The sequence below is a fragment of the Salvelinus namaycush genome, chromosome 8 (genome assembly GCF_016432855.1).
Source record: "Salvelinus namaycush isolate Seneca chromosome 8, SaNama_1.0, whole genome shotgun sequence".
NCBI lineage: Eukaryota > Metazoa > Chordata > Actinopteri > Salmoniformes > Salmonidae > Salvelinus > Salvelinus namaycush.
In genome coordinates, this window is record NC_052314.1 from 8,888,378 (window position 1) to 8,909,024 (window position 20,647).

General features: G+C 41.8%; 1 protein-coding gene across 1 annotated transcript in view; it reads left to right on the forward strand.

The window, feature by feature from the left end:
* LOC120052370 (receptor-type tyrosine-protein phosphatase eta-like) overlaps positions 1-20,647 on the forward strand; it is a 109,762-nt gene that overhangs the window by 70,211 nt on the left and 18,904 nt on the right. The window contains exons 6-13 of the mRNA XM_038999231.1: positions 9,410-9,670; positions 10,530-10,790; positions 11,018-11,278; positions 17,105-17,365; positions 17,559-17,843; positions 18,019-18,282; positions 18,467-18,724; positions 20,386-20,643. Coding sequence (XP_038855159.1) covers positions 9,410-9,670; positions 10,530-10,790; positions 11,018-11,278; positions 17,105-17,365; positions 17,559-17,843; positions 18,019-18,282; positions 18,467-18,724; positions 20,386-20,643 — 2,109 coding nt within the window. The remainder of the gene's footprint in view (positions 1-9,409; positions 9,671-10,529; positions 10,791-11,017; positions 11,279-17,104; positions 17,366-17,558; positions 17,844-18,018; positions 18,283-18,466; positions 18,725-20,385; positions 20,644-20,647) is intronic.

The following is a 20,647-nucleotide window of genomic DNA, read 5'->3' on the forward strand; positions in this document are numbered from 1 at the left end:
TAGCCACGAGATGGTTTTTCAATACAGTCAGTACTGTTCAAACTAGTTCTTTGAAGTTTTTCTATACAGTTTCATTTTTGTAGCTACTTTTTAAGTAAATACCTGTAGTCAACTTGTGCAATATGTCAGAAGATAACGCAGATGGCGTTCTTAATTTCACCTGTCACATTATTTTACATTATTAATCTTACCGTAGTTCCCCGGAATAGTTGAACCAGTCACGTTTTACTTTATAAATAGCACAACTGGTGAGAGCGGGAGCCGGTGAGTCACGCTGTGTATTGACAGGGGTTGCGTTTTATATTGAAAGTCACCAGTTGTTTTTTGCTTCAACAGAGTGGTCAGGGACGTACAACTACAGTATAGTTGTCCTTCACTGAAAATACATTAGTGCATTATATTCGGCAGAAAACAGCTTCATTTTCATCAGATGAGAACAGAAGTGCAATGCTATTTGGCTGGAAGCCACACAAGCAGGCTAAATCAGCTTTCAAAGAAAAAGTACAGTCTTTTCTTGCAAAAACTTTGCTAGCCATCATATTTCTAATGTTTATCATAGAGAGGATGTAGCCAGCTACATTTCCTAATGTTTTTCTTGAAGTTAATCTTGCATTTTACCAAAGAATAGTACGCTGGCTACACTGAGAGAAGTGCTGGAGTAAAGTAGCCGCCCATCAGTCAGAGCGCTGTCTGCTGATACAATGCCCGTTCATCTGCAACTGAAGCACAACATTTGTCTGATGCTGAGCAGAAATCACAATAAGAATCATTTTAGATTTGTGTTTACAAAACGCAGCAAGATATTTCTTATGCATTTATATATTTTTCCTGTGCGTAAAACTAAGAATTCTGCATTAATGCGACCCCTAAGTTTAATTTTCTAGTTATCTAAGTAAGTGTCTGAATTAATAAGGTGATGGGACGTCATATTGTGTTGTGTGTCTTCCGTGTTTGAGAAGTTAAAGGCCTTTTGGATGAGTTATCTGTACAGCTGCCACAACTATCTTTCGATTTCCTTGAGTTTTTTCTCCTGTCTGTTCTCGGCCCGTTGTCTTCTCCCCCATCAGCCCGTCTGCTTCCATCTTCTTCGAGCAGAGCAGGCAGTCCTGTTGCCCTAGCAACTCCAGACTCCACACAGACACAGCATGTACAACTGCTGCTCCAGAGCCAGTACTGTTCATTTGCACAATGTCTCTTGCTCACATTCGCTTGCAAATGTCCAAACTCACCAAAAATTACAATCGGTAGCTCCGTTATATGTATAACTTTATGAGCTGGACTGCCTGTCTCTTAAAAAAATACTTTTGTTTGTGTTCGTTTGCATTTTTAGCTAGAAAACTCCATGGAAATTCACTATCATTTGTGCTAATTTGTTAGCATTCTGGTAATAGACTCCCAAAGGGCTTCTAATTTTTTGGCACCTCCTTGGCACCCCCTTCTGTACTAAGCCTGTACTATCGTAAATTCCTGCCTGAGAGAAGGACGTTATGATGATACAAAAATCTGAATACCGCCCAACCCTAGTCTAGTGTCCCCTAAAATCACCTTTCTTGCTCACGTACAACCTGAAGTCATCAGGAACCTATCTGTCTCTGAAATCACGACATCATCTGTGTCTCTGAGCTGGATTGAACCATTGGGAAACAGGTCCTTCTATAGAGTAGAGTGGACTGATGGCAGTAGAGATATGAATACAACTACCAATGAGACAGCCTTTAATGTAACTGAGCTGACTGCTGGAGTGCAGTACAGACTCATAGTTGCTGCAGTCGCTGCTGATAAGACTACTGAAGGATTATCCATCATTTTTAATCAGTATATCTGTCAGTCACTGTAGTTTTGGTTCACATAATTCTCTCTTGAGAAGGGAGTGTAGACTCCAACTGATGCAGAATATTGTAGGAAATGTGTTAATCTGCATTCAAATGCAAAATTGGGCTTGGATAGTATGATTAACTGCTTTTCCTTTATTGAAAACACCTTTTTTGTCCCCAAAACTTTTCATGTCATTGATAATGCTTACTATCTTTAAATATGTTTTTAGAGGTACCACTTTTGTGTCCTACATACTTACCTTAAATGTATGTAGAAGTAGCATGCTTCTGATCATATATATAGAGTGTATGGTGAATACCATGAATAATAATGATTCTGGTGATCTTTTCCCAAAATATAACTTTCTTGCACGCACAGAACCTGAAGTCATCAGGAACCTAACTGTCTCTGAAATCACAACATCATCTGTGTCTCTGAGCTGGATTGAACCATTTGGAAACAGGTCCTTCTATAGAGTAGAATGGACTAATGGCAGTAGAGATATGAATACAACTACCAATGAGACAGCCTTTAATGTAACTGAGCTGACTGCTGGAGTGAAGTACACGTTCAAGGTCTCTGCAGTGGCTGGTGATAATATAACTAAAGGAAATGCTCAGGAGAAAGCACTCTTTACAAGTAAGCCTTTTCATTGGAATGGTCTTAATATTTTCTCTGAAGTGGAACCATGTAATGATTATGTTAATATCTGTATTTTACAATGAGAGGGCAATAAGAGGAAGGGTAAGGTCCTTCATCTTTTTTGGAATCAAAAGTGATGAAATCCTGGGATAGAGTACTGTAGGTAGGTACTAGGTAATCTAATGGTATGGTCTTCTCCCAAAATGTACATTTCTTTCATGCACAGAACCTGAAGTCATCAGGAACCTTACTGTCTCTGAAATCACAACATCATCTGTGTCTCTGAGCTGGATTGAACCATTGGGGAACAGATCCTTCTATAGAGTAGAATGGACTGGTGGCAGTAGAGATATGAATACAACTACCAATGAGACAGCCTTTAATGTAACTGAGCTGACTGCTGGAGTGAAGTACACATTCAGGGTCATTGCAGTGGCTGGAGATGAGATGACTGAAGGCAAAAATATCAGTGTTTCACTCTTCACAAGTAAGATGAAGTTTACATTGTCTGGGCTCTATTTCTTAACCCCTTCATGCAACATTCTGTATCTGATATTTTTGAGTTGCAGAACTCTTGGTATTAATGGACATTTTTCATGTCTAGAGGCTGATCCATCCCTCTGGGCAGTGTATATTGTGGCCGTTAAAGGCCCAGTGTAGTCACGTGATTTTCCTGTGTATTGTATTTTTCTACGCTATGATGTTGGAATAATACTCTGAAATGGTGAGGATTATGTTAATTCCCTTTTAATGTAGGAGCTGTTTGAAAAAAACGCCAGAAATTTCAATCTGTTTAGGTGGGACGGAGTTTTGGCCTGCCCTGTGACATCACCCGGCGATACATTTAAAATAGAAAGAGTTTCAAACCTCTCGGCCAATAACAGCTAGTTTAAAGTTTTCCCCAACCCCACTCAGACCTCTCCCAGACAGTCCCAGCTAAATTCCTGCTTGACAAATTGCTCTATTTATTTATATTTTTGACCATTTTATTGAAAACAATCACAGTAAGGTACTTAATTATTCCCCAGAAATGATTTGATTTTGAGATAAAAATGGCAGCATTGGACTTTTAATACTGATGTCTTTGAAGATATATTATTGTCTAGTATCGGCTTTTGCGGTATACTGTGTATACCGTTTACCGGGGTCTTATGAAATAGCCACGAGATGGTTTTTCAATACAGTCAGTACTGTTCAAACTAGTTCTTTGAAGTTTTTCTATACAGTTTCATTTTTGTAGCTACTTTTTAAGTAAATACCTGTAGTCAACTTGTGCAATATGTCAGAAGATAACGCAGATGGCGTTCTTAATTTCACCTGTCACATTATTTTACATTATTAATCTTACCGTAGTTCCCCGGAATAGTTGAACCAGTCACGTTTTACTTTATAAATAGCACAACTGGTGAGAGCGGGAGCCGGTGAGTCACGCTGTGTATTGACAGGGGTTGCGTTTTATATTGAAAGTCACCAGTTGTTTTTTGCTTCAACAGAGTGGTCAGGGACGTACAACTACAGTATAGTTGTCCTTCACTGAAAATACATTAGTGCATTATATTCGGCAGAAAACAGCTTCATTTTCATCAGATGAGAACAGAAGTGCAATGCTATTTGGCTGGAAGCCACACAAGCAGGCTAAATCAGCTTTCAAAGAAAAAGTACAGTCTTTTCTTGCAAAAACTTTGCTAGCCATCATATTTCTAATGTTTATCATAGAGAGGATGTAGCCAGCTACATTTCCTAATGTTTTTCTTGAAGTTAATCTTGCATTTTACCAAAGAATAGTACGCTGGCTACACTGAGAGAAGTGCTGGAGTAAAGTAGCCGCCCATCAGTCAGAGCGCTGTCTGCTGATACAATGCCCGTTCATCTGCAACTGAAGCACAACATTTGTCTGATGCTGAGCAGAAATCACAATAAGAATCATTTTAGATTTGTGTTTACAAAACGCAGCAAGATATTTCTTATGCATTTATATATTTTTCCTGTGCGTAAAACTAAGAATTCTGCATTAATGCGACCCCTAAGTTTAATTTTCTAGTTATCTAAGTAAGTGTCTGAATTAATAAGGTGATGGGACGTCATATTGTGTTGTGTGTCTTCCGTGTTTGAGAAGTTAAAGGCCTTTTGGATGAGTTATCTGTACAGCTGCCACAACTATCTTTCGATTTCCTTGAGTTTTTTCTCCTGTCTGTTCTCGGCCCGTTGTCTTCTCCCCCATCAGCCCGTCTGCTTCCATCTTCTTCGAGCAGAGCAGGCAGTCCTGTTGCCCTAGCAACTCCAGACTCCACACAGACACAGCATGTACAACTGCTGCTCCAGAGCCAGTACTGTTCATTTGCACAATGTCTCTTGCTCACATTCGCTTGCAAATGTCCAAACTCACCAAAAATTACAATCGGTAGCTCCTTTATATGTATAACTTTATGAGCTGGACTGCCTGTCTCTTAAAAAAATACTTTTGTTTGTGTTCGTTTGCATTTTTAGCTAGAAAACTCCATGGAAATTCACTATCATTTGTGCTAATTTGTTAGCATTCTGGTAATAGACTCCCAAAGGGCTTCTAATTTTTTGGCACCCCCTTGGCACCCCCTTCTGTACTAAGCCTGTACTATCGTAAATTCCTGCCTGAGAGAAGGACGTTATGATGATACAAAAATCTGAATACCGCCCAACCCTAGTCTAGTGTCCCCTAAAATCACCTTTCTTGCTCACGTACAACCTGAAGTCATCAGGAACCTATCTGTCTCTGAAATCACGACATCATCTGTGTCTCTGAGCTGGATTGAACCATTGGGAAACAGGTCCTTCTATAGAGTAGAGTGGACTGATGGCAGTAGAGATATGAATACAACTACCAATGAGACAGCCTTTAATGTAACTGAGCTGACTGCTGGAGTGCAGTACAGACTCATAGTTGCTGCAGTCGCTGCTGATAAGACTACTGAAGGATTATCCATCATTTTTAATCAGTATATCTGTCAGTCACTGTAGTTTTGGTTCACATAATTCTCTCTTGAGAAGGGAGTGTAGACTCCAACTGATGCAGAATATTGTAGGAAATGTGTTAATCTGCATTCAAATGCAAAATTGGGCTTGGATAGTATGATTAACTGCTTTTCCTTTATTGAAAACACCTTTTTTGTCCCCAAAACTTTTCATGTCATTGATAATGCTTACTATCTTTAAATATGTTTTTAGAGGTACCACTTTTGTGTCCTACATACTTACCTTAAATGTATTTAGAAGTAGCATGCTTCTGATCATATATATAGAGTGTATGGTGAATACCATGAATAATAATGATTCTGGTGATCTTTTCCCAAAATATAACTTTCTTGCACGCACAGAACCTGAAGTCATCAGGAACCTAACTGTCTCTGAAATCACAACATCATCTGTGTCTCTGAGCTGGATTGAACCATTTGGAAACAGGTCCTTCTATAGAGTAGAATGGACTAATGGCAGTAGAGATATGAATACAACTACCAATGAGACAGCCTTTAATGTAACTGAGCTGACTGCTGGAGTGAAGTACACGTTCAAGGTCTCTGCAGTGGCTGGTGATAATATAACTAAAGGAAATGCTCAGGAGAAAGCACTCTTTACAAGTAAGCCTTTTCATTGGAATGGTCTTAATATTTTCTCTGAAGTGGAACCATGTAATGATTATGTTAATATCTGTATTTTACAATGAGAGGGCAATAAGAGGAAGGGTAAGGTCCTTCATCTTTTTTGGAATCAAAAGTGATGAAATCCTGGGATAGAGTACTGTAGGTAGGTACTAGGTAATCTAATGGTATGGTCTTCTCCCAAAATGTACATTTCTTTCATGCACAGAACCTGAAGTCATCAGGAACCTTACTGTCTCTGAAATCACAACATCATCTGTGTCTCTGAGCTGGATTGAACCATTGGGAAACAGGTCCTTCTATAGAGTAGAATGGACTGGTGGCAGTAGAGATATGAATACAACTACCAATGAGACAGCCTTTAATGTAACTGAGCTGACTGCTGGAGTGAAGTACACATTCAGGGTCATTGCAGTGGCTGGAGATGAGATGACTGAAGGCAAAAATATCAGTGTTTCACTCTTCACAAGTAAGATGAAGTTTACATTGTCTGGGCTCTATTTCTTAACCCCTTCATGCAACATTCTGTATCTGATATTTTTGAGTTGCAGAACTCTTGGTATTAATGGACATTTTTCATGTCTAGAGGCTGATCCATCCCTCTGGGCAGTGTATATTGTGGCCGTTAAAGGCCCAGTGTAGTCACGTGATTTTCCTGTGTATTGTATTTTTCTACGCTATGATGTTGGAATAATACTCTGAAATGGTGAGGATTATGTTAATTCCCTTTTAATGTAGGAGCTGTTTGAAAAAAACGCCAGAAATTTCAATCTGTTTAGGTGGGACGGAGTTTTGGCCTGCCCTGTGACATCACCCGGCGATACATTTAAAATAGAAAGAGTTTCAAACCTCTCGGCCAATAACAGCTAGTTTAAAGTTTTCCCCAACCCCACTCAGACCTCTCCCAGACAGTCCCAGCTAAATTCCTGCTTGACAAATTGCTCTATTTATTTATATTTTTGACCATTTTATTGAAAACAATCACAGTAAGGTACTTAATTATTCCCCAGAAATGATTTGATTTTGAGATAAAAATGGCAGCATTGGACTTTTAATACTGATGTCTTTGAAGATATATTATTGTCTAGTATCGGCTTTTGCGGTATACTGTGTATACCGTTTACCGGGGTCTTATGAAATAGCCACGAGATGGTTTTTCAATACAGTCAGTACTGTTCAAACTAGTTCTTTGAAGTTTTTCTATACAGTTTCATTTTTGTAGCTACTTTTTAAGTAAATACCTGTAGTCAACTTGTGCAATATGTCAGAAGATAACGCAGATGGCGTTCTTAATTTCACCTGTCACATTATTTTACATTATTAATCTTACCGTAGTTCCCCGGAATAGTTGAACCAGTCACGTTTTACTTTATAAATAGCACAACTGGTGAGAGCGGGAGCCGGTGAGTCACGCTGTGTATTGACAGGGGTTGCGTTTTATATTGAAAGTCACCAGTTGTTTTTTGCTTCAACAGAGTGGTCAGGGACATACAACTACAGTATAGTTGTCCTTCACTGAAAATACATTAGTGCATTATATTCGGCAGAAAACAGCTTCATTTTCATCAGATGAGAACAGAAGTGCAATGCTATTTGGCTGGAAGCCACACAAGCAGGCTAAATCAGCTTTCAAAGAAAAAGTACAGTCTTTTCTTGCAAAAACTTTGCTAGCCATCATATTTCTAATGTTTATCATAGAGAGGATGTAGCCAGCTACATTTCCTAATGTTTTTCTTGAAGTTAATCTTGCATTTTACCAAAGAATAGTACGCTGGCTCCACTGAGAGAAGTGCTGGAGTAAAGTAGCCGCCCATCAGTCAGAGCGCTGTCTGCTGATACAATGCCCGTTCATCTGCAACTGAAGCACAACATTTGTCTGATGCTGAGCAGAAATCACAATAAGAATCATTTTAGATTTGTGTTTACAAAACGCAGCCAGATATTTCTTATGCATTTATATATTTTTCCTGTGCGTAAAACTAAGAATTCTGCATTAATGCGACCCCTAAGTTTAATTTTCTAGTTATCTAAGTAAGTGTCTGAATTAATAAGGTGATGGGACGTCATATTGTGTTGTGTGTCTTCCGTGTTTGACAAGTTAAAGGCCTTTTGGATGAGTTATCTGTACAGCTGCCACAACTATCTTTCGATTTCCTTGAGTTTTTTCTCCTGTCTGTTCTCGGCCCGTTGTCTTCTCCCCCATCAGCCCGTCTGCTTCCATCTTCTTCGAGCAGAGCAGGCAGTCCTGTTGCCCTAGCAACTCCAGACTCCACACAGACACAGCATGTACAACTGCTGCTCCAGAGCCAGTACTGTTCATTTGCACAATGTCTCTTGTTCACATTCGCTTGCAAATGTCCAAACTCACCAAAAATAACAATCGGTAGCTCCTATATATGTATAACGTATTGAGCTGGACTGCCTGTCTCTTAAAAAAATACTTTTGTTGGTGTTCGTTTGCATTTTTAGCTAGAAAACTCCATGGAAATTCACTATCATTTGTGCTAATTTTGTTAACATTCTGGTAATAGTCTCCCAAAGGGCTTCTAATTTTTTGGCGCCCCCTTCTGTACTAAGCCTGTAATACCGTAAATTCCTGCCTGAGAGAAGGACGTTATGATGATATAAAAATCTGAATACCGCCCAACCCTAGTCTAGTGTCCCCTAAAATCACCTTTCTTGCTCACGTACAACCTGAAGTCATCAGGAACCTATCTGTCTCTGAAATCACGACATCATCTGTGTCTCTGAGCTGGATTGAACCATTGGGAAACAGATCCTTCTATAGAGTAGAGTGGACTGATGGCAGTAGAGATATGAATACAACTACCAATGAGACAGCCTTTAATGTAACTGAGCTGACTGCTGGAGTGCAGTACAGACTCATAGTTGCTGCAGTCGCTGCTGATAAGACTACTGAAGGATTATCCATCATTTTTAATCAGTATATCTGTCAGTCACTGTAGTTTTGGTTCACATAATTCTCTCTTGAGAAGGGAGTGTAGACTCCAACTGATGCAGAATATTTTAGGAAATGTGTTTATCTGCATTCAACTGCAATATTGGGCTTGGATTGTATCATTAACTGCTTGTCCTTTATTGAAAACCTTTTTTGTCCCCAAAAGTTTTCATGTCATTGATAATGCTTACTATCTTTAAATATGTTTTTAGAGGTACCACTTTTGTGTCCTACATACTTACCTTAAATGTATGTAGAAGTAGCATGCTTCTGATCATATATATAGAGTGTATGGTGAATACCATGAATAATAATGATTCTGGTGATCTTTTCCCAAAATATAACTTTCTTGCACGCACAGAACCTGAAGTCATCAGGAACCTGACTGTCTCTGAAATCACAACATCATCTGTGTCTCTGAGCTGGATTGAACCATTGGGAAACAGGTCCTTCTATAGAGTAGAGTGGACTGATGGCAGTAGAGATATGAATACAACTACCAATGAGAGAATCTTTAACGTAACTGAGCTGACTGCCGGAGTGAAGTACACGTTCAAGGTCTCTGCAGTGGCTGGAGATAATTTAACTAAAGGAATCGCTCAGGAGAAAGCACTCTTTACAAGTAAGCCTTTTCGTTGGAATGGTCGTAATATTTTCTCTGAAGTGGAACCATGTAATGATTATGTTAATATCTGTATTTAACAATGAGAGGGCAATAAGAGGAAGGGTAAGGTCCTCTTTCTTTTTGGAATCAAAAGTGATGAAATCCTGGGATAGAGTACTGTAGGTAGGTACTAGGTAATCTAATGGTATGGTCTTCTCCCAAAATGTACATTTCTTGCACGCACAGAACCTGAAGTCATCAGGAACCTAACTGTCTCTGAAATCACGACATCATCTGTGTCTCTGAGCTGGATTGAACCATTGGGAAACAGGTCCTTCTATAGAGTAGAGTGGACTGATGGCAGTAGAGATATGAATACAACTACCAATGAGACAGCCTTTAATGTAACTGAGCTGACTGCTGGAGTGCAGTACAGACTCATAGTTGCTGCAGTCGCTGCTGATAAGACTACTGAAGGATTATCCATCATTTTTAATCAGTATATCTGTCAGTCACTGTAGTTTTGGTTCACATAATTCTCTCTTGAGAAGGGAGTGTAGACTCCAACTGATGCAGAATATTTTAGGAAATGTGTTTATCTGCATTCAACTGCAAAATTGGGCTTGGATAGTATCATTAACTGCTTGTCCTTTATTGAAAACACCTTTTTTGTCCCCAAAACTTTTCATGTCATTGATAATGCTTACTATCTTTAAATATGTTTTTAGAGGTACCACTTTTGTGTCCTACATACTTACCTTAAATGTATGTAGAAATAGCATGCTTCTGATCATATATATAGAGTGTATGGTGAATACCATGAATAATAATGATTCTGGTGATCTTTTCCCAAAATATAACTTTCTTGCACGCACAGAGCCTGAAGTCATCAGGAACCTGACTGTCTCTGAAATCACAACATCATCTGTGTCTCTGAGCTGGATTGAAACATTGGGAAACCGGTCCTTCTATAGAGTAGAATGGACTGGTGGCAGTAGAGATATGAATACAACTACCAAGGAGACAGCCTTTAACGTAACTGAGCTGACTGCTGGAGTGAAGTACACGTTCAAGGTCTCTGCAGTGGCAGGTGATAATATAACTAAAGGAAATGCTCAGGAGAAAGCACTCTTTACAAGTAAGCCTTTTCATTGGAATGGTCTTAATATTTTCTTTAAGTGGAACCATGTAATGATTATGTTAATATCTGTATTTAACAATGAGAGGGCAATAAGAGGAAGGGTAAGGTCCTCTTTCTTTTTGGAATCAAAAGTGATGAAATCCTGGGATAGAGTACTGTAGGTAGGTACTAGGTAATCTAATGGTATGGTCTTCTCCCAAAATGTACATTTCTTGCATGCACAGAACCTGAAGTCATCAGGAACCTGACTGTCTCTGAAATCACGACATCATCTGTGTCTCTGAACTGGACTGAACCAAAGGGAAACAGATCCTTCTACAGAGTAGAATGGACTGGTGGCAATATCAGTGGCAGTCAGAATACCATAGGAACGTCTGTTAATGTTACTGCTCTCACTGCTGGAGTGCAGTACCTCTTCACGGTCACTGCAGTGGCTGGAGATAACACAACTGTAGGACAGAACAAAACAGTTTCTGAGTATACAAGTAAGTAACTCAGATATTTTCATGTCAGAATGTTTCAATGCCACAGATACTATTCGTATTCATTGATATGTTAGTTGTTTGGATCCAAGAACATGTGATGATTTTAAAGTTGATTAATACTGTATTATACCCCCCCCCCCCCCCCCCCCCAAAATGCTACCTCTCACCATTTCTGGGGGGTATAATATTTGTGTGTCTAAATTTCTCACTCATAATTATTCATAATTTATTCAGGATTATGCTTAATCACTGTAGCATCCAAATTAATGTAGAATTGTTTTGAAACATTCTGTTCTTATTTACAATAAAAATTACTAAAATTTCTATTAGGCACTAAATATTCTGTGACACATCCAAAACAAAAAGCAAACGCATCCAATAAACTTTAAGTCACGAGCTTGATGTAGCCATGGCATGCTATGAATATGGGACCAAATACTTCACATTTTACTACTTTAATAAACAAATAAATGAATTTGTCCCAATACTTTTGGTCACCTAAAATGGGGGGACACATTTTTGAAAGTATCTGTGACCAACAGATGCATATCTGTATTCCCAGGCATGTGAAATCCATAGATTAGGGCTTAATCAATGTATTTCAATGAACTGATTTCCTTATTAGAACTGTAGCTCAGTAAAATCTTTTAAATTGTTGCATGTTGCTTTAATATTTTAGTTCAATGTGTCATACCCCCCCCAAAATTGCTGACTTGCCCTGTTATTGTAATGGGGAGAGGTTACTATGTCTTGGGGGGTATGACATTTGTGCGTCTGTAACTCTCTCACTCATCATTATTCACAATTTATTCAGGATTATCCATAATAATGCCAGCATCCACATTAATATAGAATTAGTTAGAAACATATCCTATTCTTATTTTGAGGCTATGCAGTGTGTGTTTAAAATTTGAGTAAAACAATATTATATTTGGGGTTCTGATGGGGTATGATAGTTGAACTAATTTCATGAGGCATTCATAAGTTATATTCTTCAAGATTCAATGGTTATATACACTAAATCACAAGAAGTATGTGGACAGAGTATTAGTATAGAGTTGGTCCCCCCTTTGATGCTATAACAGCCTCAACTCTTCTGGGAAGGCTTTCCACTACATGTTGGAACCTTGCTGCTGGGTCTTGCTTTAATTTGGCTAGAAGAGCATGAGTGAGGTCGGGCACTGTTGGGTGATTAGGCCTGGCTCGCAGTCGACGTTCCAATTCATCCCAAAGGTGTTCTATGGGGTTGAGGTCAGGGCTCTATGCAGGCCAGTCAAGTTCTTCCACACCGATCTCGACAAACCATTTCTGTATGGATGTCGCTTTGTGCACGGGGGCATTGTCATACGGAAACAGCAAAGGCAAAGGGTATGGACTACAGGTAAATTACAGAAGTGGGAGTTCTTCAAGGACAAGATTGTCTTCTGTGGACATGAACTCGACCGCAATGGATTGCACAAAACACAGGACAAAATTGATGCAGTGGTACAGGCACCACAACCACAAAATATCACAGAAGTGAGATCTTTCACGGGACTGATCAATGACTACAGAAGATTCCTCTCAAACCTTTCAGCAGTACTCCAGCGTCTCAATCAGCTCCTGGAAAAGAATATGACATGGCAGTGGACAGAACAGTGTGAAAATGCGACCCCGAACTGCCAGTGAAGTTGGCTTGTGATGCGTCCCCTTATGGCTTAGGGGCCGTCCTTTCACACACACACTGAAAGATGGGTCAGAGAGGCCAGCCGCCTTTGCGTCACGAACATGGAATGATGCAGAGAAGAACTACTCACGAATCGACAAAGAAGCACTGGCGCTAGGGGCATCAAGAAATTCTACGCATACCTATATGGCAAGCGTTTCACACTGGTTACGGATCACCAGCCGTTGCTTTCCATTTTCAGTCCAAAGAAAGGCATTCCGGCAATGACAGCAGCCAGGTTACAGCGATACGCCTTGTTCCTTGCCAGTCATATGAATGACATTGAGTTTAAGCCGTCGTCCCTCCACACAAATGCAGATGGATTATCCAGACTGCCCTGTACAAGAGAAAGACACAGGAGTGTGGATGCAGTGGAGATTTTGTATACCTCTCAGCTCGAGGCACTACCGGTCACAAGCACAATTATCAAACGGGATACAAGGAAAGATCTGACCTTGTCAAAAGTGTCCACCTACACCATGTCAGGATGGAAAGCTACGGGCAGAAAGGAGCTGACTCCGTATTTCCAGCGGAAAATAGAAATTACAACTGATGTGCTCAGATTTCTAAACTTTAAATATTGTTAATCATCAGTTCTACTAGAGACATGAGGAGTGCCATAGTCTGGTTTATACACCAGAAGTTAATGGTTATCTGTAGGAGGAATGTATATGGTGGAGGCAATTAAGCTTGGAATGTACTGAGTGAAGGAAAGACGATCACATGTTGGCAGGCACTGATAAGGGTGGAGAGATGTGGTTTAGCAAGGAGGGGGTAGAGGTCAGGTCAGGTCACATTAAGGGAGAAGGAACAGTTTGTTGCCCGCATCACTTCACTTCCTGCCTAGTAATAAAGATGTAATGTTTAGAAAGAAGGAGGAGACTCCACCTAAATTGGGGTATATATACTACCACTGGTGGAACCATGTCTTTGTCTTATGGAGCTGTATGACCCAATGGGTGAATAAACTTGGTTTAAGCTTTACTAATCGTCCGTGAAATGTTATAAGGTTAATTTACCAGGGCGACAGGTAGCCTAGTGGTTAGAGCAAAAAGTTTCTAGGTCGAATCCCAGAGCTGACAAGGTAGAAATCTGCCTTTCTGCCCCTGAACAAAGCAGTTAACTCACTGTTCTTAGGCCGTCATTGTAAATAAGAATTTGTTCTTAACTGACTTGCCTTGTTAAATAAGAAAATAAATGTAGAACCTAACACAATGTACCAAGGATGTTTGATGTGGGGAATGAGAGTTAATGCCAACATCAGGTTTTGCAGCAACTACATAAAGGGTATGTTGGAATTGTCAAAATGAAGCTGCTCACGAGGAGCCACTTCTGGTGGTCCGGTCTGGATCAACAAAAATTAAGCTGTTCGCGAGGAGCCACTTCTGGTGGTCCGGTTTGGATCAACAGATAGAAAACAATGAAGCTGCTCATGAGGAGCCACTTCTGATGGCCCGGTTTGGATCAACAGATAGAAAACAATGAAGCTGCTCATGAGGAGCCACTTCTGATGGCCCGGTTTGGATCAACAGATAGAAAACAATGAAGCTGCTCATGAGGAGCCACTTCTGATGGCCCGGTTTGGATCAACAGATAGAAAACAATGAACGGCAAGCGGCACCGGAGTGCCAAGTCTAGGTCCAAGAGGCTTCTTAACAGCTTCTACCCCCAAGCCATAAGACTCCTGAACATCTAATCTAATAGCTACCCAGACTATTTGCGTTGCCCCCCCCTCCCCACCCCTTCTTTTACACCGCTGCTACTCTGTTATTATCAATGCATACTCACTTTAAAAGCTCTATCTACATGTACATATTACCTCAATTACCTCGACTAACCGGTGCCCCCGCACATTGACTCTGTACCGGTACCCCCTGTATATAGTCTCGCTATTGTTATTTTACCGCTGCTCTTTAATTACTTCTTCCTTTTATTTCTTATTCTTATTCATATTTTTTAAACTGCATTGTTGGTTAGGGGCTTGTTAGTAAGCATGTGACGAATACAAATTTGATTTGATTTGATTTGATACCCGATGTTTGGAAACCCTTCACATGCCTGCTCCTGTCCCAGTCCACCCATGGGAATGGCCCACAGAGCCATGGCAGAGAATTCATGTGGACTATGCTGGTCCCTTTGAAAAGCACATGTTTCTGGTTATAGTTGATGCCCATTCCAAATGGCCAGAGGTGTTTTGCACTGACTCCTCCACCTCAGCTCAGACGATAGAGTCTCAGAACAACGTTTGCACGCTTCGGATTGCCTCTGCAGCTGGTATGCAACAACACGCAAGCTTTCGTAAGTGACGAGTTTACAAGGTTCATGTCAGTAAATGGAATCAACCTCTGCTCCACCAATGGGCTGGCAGATCGCTTTGTGCAAACCCTAAAGCAAGGACTCGACAAATGAAGGCCCAGCAGCACTGATGTTTGGGATGCCTCGCCGCACACAGCTGGACATCATGAAGCCAAAGAGGCGTAATGAAGTGCTGAACAAAGAAGCCAATATGCTCTCCGGCGTCCGGGAGCGCCATCTCCAAACAGGACAGGAAGTGATGGTGCGAGACTACAGAAGGGGAGGGAAATGGACAAGAGGGACACTACACGCACAAATGGAACCCAGAACTTACCGGGTTCAAGTGAGCTCAGACATAATGTGGCGGCGTCACATTAACCAAATGCATTCCACGGAAAACAGCACAACAATCGAGAGAGAACAGGCACAGAGAGCTCCTGAGAGAGACACACAAGGAACTGTAGAGGACGGTGGGGCAGTACAGAGACACCAGGCTGAAAGAAGGGAACGTGTTGATGAAGGTGCTGCTATAGCAGAAGCTATAATGGAACCAGCACACACTGAGGATGTTCAGGAGCCTCCAGACAATCCTAGGTGCTACCCAGAACGAAGGGACCGTCCACCAGACAGACTGGACTTATAAGCAAACAAACACAAACAAAAACTTACACTGTTCAAGTTCAAATCAAAGATGCAAAATAACTACAACAATTTCTGGGAAATGTTTCACTTGTGGTTTGGTAAAAGTTATTCTCATTGTATTAGAGAAGGAATGTTATGTTCTGTTAATTACTGTGCCCTTTAAGAACGGAGCGCCCTTTCAGAACGGAGCGCCCTTTAAGAACGGAGCGCCCTTGGTCATGTGCAGTGTTGCTCTATGTTATTCTTGTACTAACTAGCTTTAGTAAATGTGAAGCTCCAGTTCACTTCCTTGTATCGGGAGTCTTTCTTATTATATCAATTAGTAATACGAGCTAAGACACTATAGCCAAATCCACTAATTTGATGGGGTGTCCACATACTTTTGTATATATAGTGTATGTAAATAATGCAAAAGTAAAAACAATTGATGTAGCAAGCAATCAATCAATGGGGTGGCAGGTAACCTAGTGGTTAGAGCGTTGGGCCAGTAACCGAAAGGTTGCTAGATTGAATTCCCGAGCTGACAAGGTAGAAATCTGCCTTTCTGCCTCTGAACAAGGCAGTTAACCCACTGTTCCTAGGCTGTCATTGTAAATAAGGATTTGTTCTTCACTGACTTGCCTAGTTAAATAAAGGTAAAATAAGAAAATGAATGAAAATAAGAATATTAGTCAGCAGCATACCACCCTGCATCCCACTGCTGGCTGGCTTCTTAAGCTAAGCAGGGTTGGTCCTGGTTGGTCCTGGTTAGTCCCTAGATGGGAAACCAGATGCTGCTGGAAGTGGTGTTGGAGGTCGAACAGGAGGCACTCTTTCCTCAGGTCTAAAAATGTTTCCCATTGCCCTGTGTAGGGTGCTGTCTTTTAGATGGGACGTTAAACGGGTGTCCTGACTCTCTGTGGTCACTAAATATCCCATGGCACTTATTGTAAGAGTAGGGGTGTTAACCCCGGTGTCCTGGCTAAATTCCCAATCTGGCCTTCAGTCAAACAACCACTTTAACAAGTATGTTATTTCGCAAGTATTATTTTATGATTCAAAGGATATGGATTCATGGATAAGGTGAAAATGTCAATGTCGGAAATGGCTAAACAATCTAACCATAATCGGTTGTGGTTTTCTCTTTTCTGTCGATATTTTCCATCAGTCATTGCAATGAACCTTTTCGATTGTGCTTTTGACAGAGCCTGAACAACCTGTGGACATTGTGGTTACGGGACGAGGAACCAGTCAGCTGAACGTGACCTGGACCTTGCGTAACGGGAGTGTGGACTGCTACAGCGTGGACATACTGAATACTACTTGGAACAATATGTCCAGCATAAGCACAAAGACCAGGGAGGCCAGCCTTGCTGGGTTACAGCCTGGGAGGGTTTATGAGGTCACAGTGACTGCTGTAGCTGGAGCCTTTAGTAACAAGTCTGCTCGGGTCCAGTTAGCCACCAGTAAGTCATGGTCAATGATGCCTATACTATGCATTTACTATAGTTTGAAGTTTATGAAAGTTTGTATGAGAGTGTGAGAATGCTTTCTCTGGTTTTGTCCCAAAGAAAAAGCTAATCTACCTAATGTGTGTTTGTGTGAAGGAGAATTTGTGTTTGCAACTTTCCTAACATCACTCTTATTTCTCCTCCATAGAGCCCAACCCACCTGGACCCCTCAACATCACAGAGAGGACAACCAGCTCCCTCGTTGTCCAATGGACAACCCCGGGTCTAATGACTGGAGCGCAAGACATCTCCTATAACATCAGCTACCAGCTTAATGGGACTGGTTTAGTAGAGAGAAACCAGTCTTCCTCTACCACTGGTCTCAGCAGTAACCTGACCTCTCTGTCCTCTGGGACTTGCTACACCATCACAGTGAAAACCATTGGACCGCAGAATCTAGAAAGCACCAGTGTTTATACATCGGAATGTACCTGTGAGTACACTTGTGACAACTGTACAGTATACTGTGCTCTGGGTGACGTTTTGACTGTGAAAATGTTGCAGAAATCTTCTGAAACCTTTCTAATAATCCTACATGCCTTAACACATTTCATATCCTAGTAAGATCATTGATTTAAGGTATATTTTTTTCTCTCCCTTCCTGCTAGTGCCCAAACCAGTGGTGAACCTCACAGCCACCCCGTTGTCCAACTCCTCATGTAGGCTACAGTGGACTGACCCCGTGGAGGTTAAGAACTACTACACCTATAGAGTCCAGTACATAAAGGCTACAGGCCCTGTACCGAAAACAGTCAGTACCAACTTCACACAAGTCAACGACCTAGAACCTGGGACTGGCTACAACTTCACTGTTACCTCGGTAGCAGCAACGGGAAGCGAAGGAACTCCAGAACGCACGTTCTGTAACACTAGTAAGCCAGCGTTCTAAACTTCCAAAGGTATTCGTAGAGGAATCCAAGAGCAATGCAAGTGCATTCTAGTCAGCCAGCAAACTGCAGTTACTCTGGGGTAGTCAGGAGGTGTATAACACTGTCTGCGAAATGATTCTGTGTAATAGATGATATTAATATGATATCTGCCCTCTTTGCCTTTCAGAGCCCAACGTGGTCAGTAACCTCACGGTTGAGGGTCTGAACACAACTGCTATCAGACTTTCCTGGTCCAAGCCGAATGACCACAAACCAACCTACTCCTATCTGGTGACCATCTCCAAGAGTGTGGTAGAGATCATCCCAACCACGGTCGAGATGTACACCTTCACCAATCTCGATCCTGGGAACTGTTATAACTGCTCTGTGGTCACGGTCGTCCAGGATGTTAAGTCTGATTCAACGGAGAAGATAATCTGCACAAGTACAGTTCTAAAGATCCCCCTTCCTCCCTTCAACCCTTCCTCCCTTCAACCCTTCCTCCCTTCAACCCTTCAACCCTTCCTCCATTCAACCCTTCAACCCTTCAACCCTTCAACCCTTCCTCCCTTCAACCCTTCCTCCCTTCAACCCTTCCTCCATTCAACCCTTCAACCCTTCCTCCCTTCAACCCTTCAACCCTTCCTCCATTCAACCCTTCAACCCTTCAACCCTTCAACCCTTCCTCCCTTCAACCCTTCCTCCCTTCAACCCTTCAACCCTTCCTCCATTCAACCCTTCAACCCTTCAACCCTTCCTCCCTTCAACCCTTCAACCCTTCCTCCATTCAACCCTTCAACCCTTCAACCCTTCAACCCTTCCTCCCTTCAACCCTTCCTCCCTTCAACCCTTCAACCCTTCCTCCCTTCAACCCTTCCTCCCTTCCTCCCTTCAACCCTTCCTCCCTTCAACCCTTCCTCCCTTCCTCCCTTCAACCCTTCCTCCCTTCAACCCTTCCTCCCTTCATTCCTTCCTCCCTTCAAACCTTCCTCCCTTCAACCCTTCAATCCTTCAACCCTTCAACCCTTCCTCCCTTCAACCCTTCCTCCCTTCAAACCTTCCTCCCTTCAACCCTTCAACCCTTCAACCCTTCCTCCCTTCAAACCTTCCTCCCTTCAACCCTTCCTCCCTACAAACCTTCCTCCCTTCAACCCTTCAACCCTTCCTCCCTTCAAACCTTCCTCCCTTCAACCCTTCAACCCTTCCTCCCTTCAACCCTTCCTCCCTTCAACCCTTCAACCCTTCAACCCTTCCTCCCTTCAAACCTTCCTCCCTTCAACCCTTCAACCCTTCAACCCTTCCTCCCTTCAACCCTTCCTCCCTTCAAACCTTCCTCCCTTCAACCCTTCAACCCTTCAACCCTTCCTCCCTTCAAACCTTCCTCCCTTCCTCCCTTCAACCCTTCAACCCTTCAAACCTTCCTCCCTTCAACCCTTCAACCCTTCCTCCCTTCAACCCTTCCTCCCTTCAACCCTTCCTCCCTTCAACCCTTCAACCCTTCAACCCTTCCTCCCTTCAAACCTTCCTCCCTTCAACCCTTCAACCCTTCAACCCTTCCTCCCTTCAACCCTTCCTCCCTTCAACCCTTCCTCCCTTCAACCCTTCCTCCCTTCAACCCTTCAACCCTTCCTCCCTTCAACCCTTCCTCCCTTCCTCCCTTCAACTCTTCATCCCTTCCTCCCTTGATCCCTTCTTCCCGTCAACCCTTCATTTCTTGGCTTTCTCCCCTTCTCACTTTTACATTCTTTACTTAGCAAAGTGGATTTCATCTGAGACGGGTGACAGTGCGTATTTCATATCTAAGCGTAGGAGCCTAGTGGTTAGAGCGTTGGGCTAGTAACCGAAAGGTTGCAAGTTCGAATCGCTGAGCTGACAAGGTACAAATCTGTTGTTCTGCCCCTGAACAAAGCAGTTAACCCACTGTTCCTAGGCCGTCATTGAAAATAAGAATTTGTTCTTATCTGACTTGCCTAGTTAAATAAAGATAAAATAAAAAGCCAAGTTAAAGACACAATTAACACATTTAACATAACACTTTTAAGATCTCTGTATCTCTAGTCTAAAATGTGAAATGTTCATTTTTCCCCCCTTCTATCCACCCTTCAGAACCTGCGATGGTGGAAAACCTCATCGCCATAGGAACAACAACCAACATGAGTGTGACCTGGCATAAACCTATGGGACAGGTGGACAACTACACCGTTACTATCTACAAAAACAATGTGATGGAGAACAGCCGTACCATCACCAACAACTTTCCTCCAGTTGTGTTTCAGAACCTGAAGCCAGGGAAAGTCTATGTTGTCAAAGTGGCCACCAATAGTGGACCACTCACTGAGGCACTAAATGTTACAAATGCAACGTGTAA